Source organism: Nicotiana tabacum, chromosome 10, assembly GCF_000715075.1.
Source record: "Nicotiana tabacum cultivar K326 chromosome 10, ASM71507v2, whole genome shotgun sequence".
NCBI classification, from domain to species: domain Eukaryota; kingdom Viridiplantae; phylum Streptophyta; class Magnoliopsida; order Solanales; family Solanaceae; genus Nicotiana; species Nicotiana tabacum.
Window position 1 is genome coordinate 136,727,799 of NC_134089.1, and position 10,427 is coordinate 136,738,225.

The 10,427-nt window shown below is 35.4% G+C and overlaps 1 protein-coding gene across 2 annotated transcripts; it reads left to right on the plus strand.

The window, feature by feature from the left end:
* The first annotated feature begins 646 nt into the window (after positions 1–646).
* LOC107775299 (protein LAZ1) lies at positions 647–8,704 on the plus strand. Of its 2 annotated transcripts, none has more exons than XM_016595019.2 (8): positions 647–1,061; positions 1,145–1,201; positions 2,412–2,520; positions 3,636–3,820; positions 3,920–4,008; positions 4,347–4,608; positions 4,797–5,048; positions 7,895–8,704. In XM_016595019.2, the coding sequence occupies exons 1-8, from the start codon at positions 879–881 to the stop codon at positions 8,237–8,239; spliced, it is 1,482 nt and encodes a 493-aa protein (XP_016450505.1). In that variant the 5' UTR covers positions 647–878; the 3' UTR covers positions 8,240–8,704. The 2 variants fall into 2 exon arrangements, with proteins under 2 accessions (XP_016450505.1, XP_016450506.1); XM_016595020.2 differs by lacking the exon at positions 7,895–8,704 and adding an exon at positions 5,477–5,618.
* The last annotated feature ends 1,723 nt before the right edge of the window (positions 8,705–10,427 follow it).

Below are 10,427 nucleotides of genomic sequence, written 5' to 3' on the forward strand. Positions count from 1 at the left end.
GTAGGGAGTTTTATGGTCCAATAGTATAACGGGGGACAACTTTAAATAATTTATCATAGTAGAGAGACAGATTAGACCCTTTTTCCGTTAAATCTATACCATGCTTGGTTGATGATATAAATTTAATCCCTTACGTTATCCTACCTTATCCCGTGTACCAAACGACCCCTAAATATTAGATCTCAAACAAAATAACGATTATATCAGGTTAAGAAAAAGAACACCAAAGGATGTGGTGCAGTGGATGAGGCTGCTCCTCCCTTAACCAGAGGTCTCGAGTTCGAGCCCTGGGTATGGAAAAATCCTTGGTAGGCAGCGCTACCCGCCGAATGGGGCCTTACTCGGCGTGAATCTGGATATAATCGGGCTCCAATGTGAGTACCGGACACCGGATGAGAAACAAAAAAAAGGTTAAGAAAAAGAAGTCTGAAATTTTAATTCTTTTATAACAGATAAGCATATTTATATGTTGATTAGATATAACTTTTTATTTAATATCAAATCAAACCAAATCAAATTCGTATAAAAAATTATAACATTTTCAATGACTGTTTGGGCCCTTCTAATCTTGGAAATTCCAAATAAAAGACCGCTTCTGGTAACTGGTAATGACGACATAAAACAAACCCAAAAAATTCAAGGGACCAAATCATAAATAGTACAAGAACTTCGACAAAATTCGACTTTGAGAAAAAGAAAAAAAAGAAATAATAATCAGGAAGGAGCTTCAACGAATCCTACCAATCATTCATTCAAAATTCAGCTCTCCAACTTACAATTTTTTTTATTTGAATATTTATTTTAACATTTACCAAAATTCAACCGGAGAAAAAAAATCATATGAGCTCCGATCATCGGAACCCTAAAAATCGTAGCTGATGCAAGGGATAATATCAATATCATCATCATCGGAGCATTTGAATCGGGTCATTCATGGCCTTTTCAGTAATTACTCACCTCCTGTCTGGGCAACACTAGTTGCTGGAGTTTTCGTTGTTGTTTCTCTCACACTTTCTATGTACCTCCTATTTGAACATCTCTCTGCTTACAAAAACCCTGAGGTACAATTATTTCTCTTAATTCTGTATGTTTTTATCATTTTCTGTTTATCTAATATGATAGTGTTTTCGTTCTTTGTTGGCAGGAACAAAAGTTTTTGATTGGTGTAATTTTGATGGTGCCTTGTTATGCAGTTGAATCAGTAAGTTAAAAATATATATTCTTTGTTAGCTATAGTGGTTTATATCAATTTGGGTGTAGATAAAGTTTTGATTTTTTTGCGTAAGTTGGACATGATCACTCCCTTTTTTTTGTGGTGAAGGTTCTATGAGTTCTTCCGCTTCTCCACACTTCTGACTTAACTAGTTTTGTAAAGCCCTTGGAGAGTAAACGATCTGAGAAATAGAGAACATATGGTAGGTCTTGATTGTTGAATGGAAAAAAAGAAAGATTGCTAAAAGAGTTGCTAATGAAGTGCAGAAAGAGAGTAACATTCACGTGTCAGCTTAAGTTGTGCTATCCCATGTTCTTTACTAGTGGAATTTATTTTTTGTTATAGCTTCTCAAGTCTAGTCTTTTTTTGTTCTTCATTGAGGGGAAGAAGGCTTCATCTTTCAATTTATTGCTTTTATGGTGTCATCGGTTAGGTTTTAAGTTTGATCTACCAAGGATTTCTGAGCACATTTTCTCTTTTTTATGTACAACCTACATGTTCAACTGCGTCTTTCTGCTGTTCCCTTACACATTTATAATGCATATACTTCTAAAGCCAAAAAAAGTGGGATATATCTTTTTATTTTTAAACTAGTTTGACTGAAGAGAATCACATTAAAGCACCAAACAAAAGAAAAGTAAGGGCAAAGAAAGATAAATGTTATTTCCCAATTTTATTATTTTCCTAGATATTGGAAAAGTCAAAACTTTACTAGGGATAGAGGAAGGAATATATACGGTGTAAAGATATCCATATTGGTCATAAATAAAAGTTGATAACCTACAGATAGTGAGCACTTATAAAGTTAATCTAAAGCGAGTTTTCAAGAAAATGTTCCGAGTTTTAGCGGGGGTGATATGTTATTTTACATAGTCCCTTCCATCTCTTTATATATAAAATAACAACATTCATTAGCAAATATGTTTGCGTTTGACTGCAGTCAATTGAATTGAATAAATGAGACATATATTTAATATTGCATGCTACTATAGATATTGTAAGTTATGAAATTTATACCAGATAATTATCTCAAAAAGTTGAGTTCGTTACATTGACTGACTTATTGATGTAATTGCCTAAAGGCATATATTTTATTGAATATCAGCTCCAAGTATCTGGTCTATCTCAAGTTGGTTGTCACTGAACTCTGTTAGATTATACTTTGTCAATTTTCTGATTCTACGTGTATTTTTCACAGTTTGTCTCATTGGTACATCCAGCAGTTAGTGTTCACATCGGGATACTGCGGGATTGCTATGAATCCTTTGCTATGTACTGCTTTGGGAGGTATCTTGTTGCATGCTTAGGTATGGTTAAGTTTTTTTGTCTTAAACTTGATATTGCTAACTTTTATTTATGGGTCGTTTGGTTCGTGTACTAGTTATATCTAGACAGTAATGCATGGCTTTTTATGTTGTGAATAAAAATGTAGGAATTTGCTATGTAGTGGGTAATAATAAGGATCAGTGTGTAGTGAAAAATAATACATGGAATGTGTATGCAGGGATTACTCACTTTAAGACCATTTTTATTATCTGTAGATACTCTTATCCACATATTGCTAATACTTATATCTTGTTCCACATTTTGTTCCCAAAATAACACGAAGATTCCCATATAAGCATGTTTGTAGCACCCCAGGTTGTGTCCTTGTGGTCAATGATGTGGGTACAAACCTAGGAGTCAAGGGTTCAAATTTCCGGCGGAGACAAGAAACAACTAGATGATTTATTTCCATCTGCCTAAGCCTTGGTGAGCAGAGTTACCCAGTATATGTGCTGGTGGGAGATAGTAGGTACACGGCAGAATAGTTGAGGTAGCAGAAGTTGGTCCAAACATCACGGTTATTTAGAAAAAGAAAAGAAAAAAAGAAGTTATGCATGTATTACATTTTATACCGCTAACCAAACACTGCATTTAGTTATGCGGAGATCCTTTTTACTAATGCGGCCAACAAAATGTCGCATTAATTATGCTGAGATTATCTTTTCTTGTGCGACCGACCAAACAATGTATTACTTATGTAGAATTTTATGCAGAGATTATCTTTACTATAGCAGCCAACCAAATGGTCCCTTAATGTGTAAATTCAGGATAATAACTCATACATTACAGCCTAAAGAAAAATATGTGATTTCCTTTTTTTAGCAAGTTGAGGACATTGGACAGTATACTTTTTTCTTCTATTCTTCTTTGATGAGAGCTCAAAGAGTCACTGAGGTTAATGAATCATTTGATTTTTACTCTCTTACATGTTAACATATGGCCCTTTGATATAAAGGGTTGGCATGCCTTCTTGGCTGATGAACTTTCTAGGTTCTCTTGTATTTTTGAAAATGCTGACTGAAGACTACCATGATTAAACCTGTGTTGAAAGTTTGATTCTACAAGTATGTTTTTCTAAAAAAAATTTGTGACTTAGGTGGGGAGGAGAGGGCTATACTATTTATGGAGAGGGAAGGACGTGCAGCTTCAAAGATGCCACTACTAGAGCATGGCTCCGAGAAGGGGGTTGTCAAGCATCTGTTTCCTATGAATTACTTTTTAAAGCCATGGAAACTTGGTCAGTGGGTCTACCAAGTTATCAAATTTGGAATTGTCCAATATGTGAGCATGCTACCTGACTTAGATCTTATATACCTTTGGACCTAAAAGCTATGATCATCTTTTCCTTGTGATTAACGTGATAGACAATTCTCTTTGTAGATGATCATAAAAGCATTAACCGCTATTTCAGCAGTGATTCTTGAAGCTTTTGATGTGTATTGTGAAGGAGACTTCAAGTGGAATTGTGGGTAAGAAAGACCTCTTATTTATTCTTGTACAGATCTAGCACTCTTGTTACGCTACTTCATTAATACAATCAGTACCTTTAAAAAAAAAAAAGACCTCTTGTTATTTTATGGATAATGACCCTCGATAGTTGCAAGTTCCAAGTACATTTCTCTAAAGTAGGCAAATATCGTACTTTATTAACACCAAGTGCCATGCCATAAAATTTTCGGAGCATTCATGTGGTAGATAGTCCTACAAGCTATTATAATCTGGAAGAATTTTCAGTACTGTGCTATGACTTATTGGGCTGATCTACATGTAACTAATACTATCTCTTACTTCAATTCTGCTTTTTTAGGTATCCGTATGTGGCAGTGGTTTTAAATTTCAGTCAATCATGGGCGCTGTATTGCTTAGTACAATTTTATGCCATTACAAAGAATGAATTAGCTCACATCAAGCCGCTGTACAAGTTTTTGACGTTCAAGTCAATTGTCTTCTTAACTTGGTGGCAAGGCGTGGCCATAGCTCTTCTCTGTAGCCTTGGTTTGTTTCGAAGTCCAATAGCTGAAGCTTTGCAATTTAAATCCAGTATTCAAGATTTCATCATATGTATGGAGGTAATTGTTCTGAAATTGGCCATGCATATATTACTCATCGTGTACTGAATATTTGCTTTTATGATTTTTAGAATTTTATTATGGATGCATGTTATGCTTTTAAGTTTTTATGGCTGATCTAGTGATGCTTGATATTCCTTCGACAATTTGACAGTTTTTTAACAGCTCTGTTTATTCATCCAGTACAGATGGGTGTTGCTTCTGCAGTTCATCTTTATGTCTTCCCAGCAAAGCCGTACGAGCTGATGGGAGAGCGCTATACTGGGGCTGTTGCTGTTCTTGGGGATTATGTGTCTGCTGACTTGCCAGTAGATCCTGAGGAAGTTAGAGACAGTGAGCGTCCGACCAAATTACGTCTTCCTCAACCTGACATTGATACTAAGAGCGGAATGACAATTAGAGAAAGCGTTAAGGATGTCTTTATTGGAGGTGGAGAATATGTAAGTGCCTCTTTCTCTTTGCTAAAGGTTTGAGCTATCTTATATTTGTGAATCTCTGTACAACTGAGTTAAAACCTCACAACTATGTATTACAAATGATGAGATCTCAATAATCTTCTCAGCAGCTGAAGTCTTATCCGGGTGCTGATACTCCTAATTGTCATGAGAGAGAGTTAAGGATAAAAGAAATGGACATCTTTAATACCAGGGGATACACCACGATATTGGTTGAATCAGCTTATGTCGTTCTTGATATTTCCGATAAGTTATTTGAAAGTAAAGAGCTTATTTGCCTTTTCAGGATAACTCAAATTTCTAAGATATCCTCACCATCCAAAATCAAGTCTTCCCATTTTGATTAATGACAAGTGCAGTAGGGGTCCTGGCAATCATACTGTGATTGACTCTAATTTTCTGTTTCTTTTCAGCATTCATGAACTCTGTCATTCACTGTGGTCAAGATAATAATGTATGGTCCAAAGTAAGAACAGGGGTACAAGGAGTGAACAAAAGGGAATACTGAATCTATACTGCTGTATTCAGATCAACTATGTGAATCTTGCCAATGCTACAATTTTCTAAAATGTAGGGAGACTTTTGAGTTTCTTAGTTTATCCACCACTTTCATCACATTGTTCTTGGGGTGGGATTGGATGATGTATTTTGCTTAGTGTCTAAGTCATCTCATTATCCTTCTTCTTTGCTTGTGGAGAAATGGTAGAATCTATTCTTGACACTAGGATACAACAACAACAACGACCCAGTCAAATCCCGCAAGTGGGGTCTGGGAAGGGTAGTGTATACGCAGACCTTACCCCTACCCTGATGAGGCAGAGATGTTGTTTCCGACACTAGGATAGACTGATGAAATGATACCGATGTTAGGGATGTACCACTGGACAATAGCTGGTCACACAGTCACCAGGGTTGGGCAAGTTTAGGTTTTATTTTCTGGTCTAAGTGATGACAGAATCATGATAGTGCTTATATGGTTTTCTCAATGCATCCGAATAATGGGCGGCCAGACAGTGTGATTACTAAGTGATTGCTCATTCTCTTTAATTAACCAGTTCACTGACTGGCTTGTTGGTGATGGTGACGACTGTTAGTTTAATTTTTGAAGCTAAGAATAGTGTTCGGGCATTCTTAGAAGAAACGGTGTGAAATATATATTATTATTTTGTTGTTGTTGTTGTTATTATTATTATTATTACTTTTGTTCCTTTTTATTTGGATTTTTAGAGAATCTTTAGTTATCATTTACCTTAATGGAAAAAGGAAAAAACATCTAAGTTAACTTCTCCTTATTTTTTCTCTCACCACTATCGCTGCTTTTTGCTCTTTTGCTGAAAGCCTCAAACTCTATAGCTGAAGCTGAGTAGTGACTGAAGTAGATATGAATTGTTAAGGCAATTTTTACATGAGTACTTTAATTGGAGTTTTTTTTTTCGGGGTAAGAAGCAACCCAACTTATAATCTTAAACTAAAATCCAAATAACCAAACCGATTAATCAGAAATCAAACTCTAAAAAGCCGAAACAAACTGGACTTATTTGATTTGAATTGTAATTTCTTAATCCGGAAGCTTAAAATTAAATTGAAATATGCTTAATCCAAACCTAACCGCCCAGTGCTCACCCATATCCACACTTGTTTACCCTAGCTGCGGATGAGATAATCAATAGGAATACATGAGGTTCCATGGTGCAATATATTTAAAAATGATAGTGTTATTGACGGAACTCGTGAAAAGTTCGGCTACAAGTTCGAATAATGGAGAACTGTATGAACTAGAAAGTAAGGTGTTTTAGGATAATAGAAGTAAGACAGTATAATACATCAAAACTACTTGAAGCTCGTGGGTTCCACTCTCCCCTAGAGCACATTTTGCTCCTTGTCCTACACTTTCGCTTTTTTCAAAAAGAGTATATGCATTAAAAAATCTAGCCCCTAAGAATGGTGATGAAGTGAGATTAGACGAGATTATGGTACCGAATGTAGCCAAACAAGATATTTAAGCTGAGCCTTCCAGAGAGAATGATAGATAAAGATGTAGTACTTAGGATAATAGAAATGGAGAATTGCTGCATTAACGTTATGCATATAAGAATATACGTTATTAAGTGAAATGCAAGTTATATAAAACGATTGTGAGACCAATAATGGTGTATGTCAGTGCATGTTAGGCCCCTAAATGCCAATAAGATGATCTTTTAAGAATACAAATGATAAGATGAATGGCTGGTCATATAGGCGACAACAACATACCAGTATCTTCTCACACTGTGGGGTCTGGGGTGCATGGTCATATAGGATTGGACAAAATAAGCTTCACATCTAATAGAGGGTTTAAGACATAGAGGATAGAATTGCTGGTCTCCTGAGATGGTTTGACGCTACCTCCTATGTAGACCTCCAAATGTACAGTTTGTATGTGCTATAATATAATAGAGGAGAACAGTAAAGAGGGAAAGAGGTAGATCTAATGATTTTTGAGAGCAGTAGTCTCAAATGACATACAATCTCATGGAATCAAGAAATTAAGTTCGATGTTCAACAAGGATTCTTTAGTTTAGCTATAGACTTGTATGTCAGTGTTGAGATAAGTGTGAGATCCAAAGAACTTCTACTTATAGATAACTTCAAATTTGCTTTAGACGATAATTCATTTAGTATTGGAATGAAACAGGCTTTAATAAAGTAGGTTGGATAGAAAGGATCCTATATCCAACTTTAACTAATCGGAACATAGATGACTGCTATATATGGTGTTGATCGTTACCTACTATCTTGTGAAAAGTAAAATATCAATCTGAAACAATTGGCACTCCTATTTCTTCTACCAGATAGTGAATGATTTGAAATTCACGGTAACCCAAGCAGTGGAGCCTGTAGAGAAAGGAATTCAAAAATTGCATAAGATCTCTCAGAACATAAAGAAGCATGAGAAAGAGAAGCGAACGAAGGATGACAGTTGCATTGCAACATCGTCTCCAGTACGGAGAGTCATACGTGGGATAGATGATCCCCTTTTACACGGAAGCATTAGTGACAGTGGAACTGCAAGGAAAAAGAAGCACCGCTCCCGGAAATCTGGATATACCAGTGCAGAAAGTGGTGGAGAAAGTAGCAGTGATCAGAGCTTTGGTGGTATCCAAGTTCGTGGCCGAAGATGGGTAACTAAGGATTAATCAGAAAAACAAGAGCAGATAATAATTGCTTTGAAGACTTGCAGCGCAAGCTTCTGCCTTCAAAAATCTGGAGTTGTTTAGCTCTCTACTCTACTACATCATTCTTCTGCTCCGAGGAAGTTGAAGTATTTGCTTCAGCAAAGTTCATCTGGGTCTTTTTTTCTCTCCAGAGTTGAAGTGCTACATTATGAAAGCACTTGCAGATTCATTCTCTCTTGTCACTATTGTTGCACATAATGGTATTCAAATGTTGTATAGATGTATCCTCATACGTATATGGTCCCTCATTGTATTGGGATCAGTTTGCCTCGTATAGAAGGTTATGCATTCAGTTTTGGATCTTCGGTAGATGTACGTCCTTAATGAAATTAACTCGATCACAGCCATTATTCTATCAGATGGTGTTTTTCTCCTGCATTTTACTGATAATAATTTGTTGAAAGAGAGCACTTTGCTTTCAGCTAAGCCAGTATGTCAATGCTGCAATATTTTAGCACAAGACCTTCAATAACTGACTTGGGTATACTTCTCAAATACTTCATTTTTGTATTTTTATGTACTCAGTCGCTGCAGGTTCAGTAAAGTGTGTATTAGTTTAGTTCTACAATGTATATGCACAATTGTTTTTCCCCTTCAGAGTATATAGAAAAGGCCAGAGAAAGTAGTAATCATTGGTCCAAAAAGAACTACACTATACTAGTCTTTTCTTTCGACTATGAACTTCAAACATCTTTAAATATTTTTAACAATTAAATGTTGTGATTATATTGTTTTTTACGTAGCTCTTAAATAGGTAAATTTCGTCTTAATAAAATTAGATGAATATCCGAACTCATATTAAAGCTAGAATTGTTGACGTGTCCTGTCTACTTGAACTTGAACAAGATAACTTGTTTGATTATTTGTTGAGATTTGAAAAGCAAAATAACTTGAACATATATGTTGACATACAGCCTCATTCTAGTTTTTTTTTTTTTTTTTTTGCCACTCAATTTTTTTTGAAAGAAGCTGATGAGTTTCTGATCAAAGCATGAGCTGTGCGAATAAGATCTTGACTTAACACAAATGGATGTGGTTAGACTTTAATTTTAAGTTATTTTGTGATTTATGAGGATAAGTAGATATGGAGTTGGCATTAATTTCCACATTAGTACAAATGATGCCGATATTAGCTGTTATAAACTGTTTTTTTTTTTTTGTGTGTGTGCTTGCCATGCAAATATAAACAAAGTGCGATAAGTCTAGGGTCAAATACAAACCCAAGTATGTAACTGAAAACTATAGGATGTGAACAGACTTCAATGCTATATTATCTAGGGGTTTATGAGGATAAGTGGAGATAAGAATAGAGTTATCATTATTTTCCTGATTAAAAAGAGTTTGAAGTCAGTTATAGATGCTACAAATTTCTTTTGTCCTTGTGCTCCCAAGTCAATAATTTACAGGTAAAAGACTAAAATTAGTGTTCGTCATACATTTACCACTGCTTCCTCCTATTTCAAATAGTCGTTTTAAAAAAGTTGGTTTATTTTAAAATATTGGCATTTTAGAAAAATAAGAAATCATTTATATTACTTCTTTTTTTTGAATATATCCTTATTGTTCCAATTAAAACCAACAAACTAGAGCCATTATATATCTTTCTTAAGGAGCGCGGAAAATATAAAAGGGAAGAGAGAGTAACATTTGACCACAAATGTAACAATCACTAAACTTTAACAAAAAGCATCACCAGTGCATGGAACACATTTGCAACATTAGTTAGGCCAGAGTTTATAACTGAATGCAAATGGATATGTTCAGACTTCATTCCTAAATTAGATTATGTGTGTTACGAGGATAAATACGAACTGAAGATAATACAAAAGTTAGTACCAGATTTTGTCAATTTGCCACTTCCCAAAACAGGATAATAAACTTAAATGCCAGTACAAATTCTGCCAACTAAAAAGAAAAATAGGAGTCCGGAACCCAATTGTGGTTCTTTTGGACTCAAAATACATAAATAGGTGGGAAAAAAAGGTGACATTTTTATGTATAGGCGCCACAATACTTGGCGCTATACAATAACGTTAACTGTGTCGTTACTGTATAGCGCCAAGTATTGTGGCGCTATACTGAAAAAGCTGACACGCCCAGGTATAGCGCCACAATACCTGGCGCTATACATAAGTTTTATATATAGCGC

Bases quoted from the DNA above. Each gene is read 5' to 3' on its own strand.
- LOC107775299 (XM_016595019.2), top strand. From the start codon at position 879: ATGCAAGGGATAATATCAATATCATCATCATCGGAGCATTTGAATCGG. The intron at 4,009-4,346 runs GTAAGAAAGACC...CTGCTTTTTTAG, and splicing joins GACTTCAAGTGGAATTGTGG to GTATCCGTATGTGGCAGTGG. The intron at 5,049-7,894 runs GTAAGTGCCTCT...TTCTTCTACCAG, and splicing joins TTATTGGAGGTGGAGAATAT to ATAGTGAATGATTTGAAATT.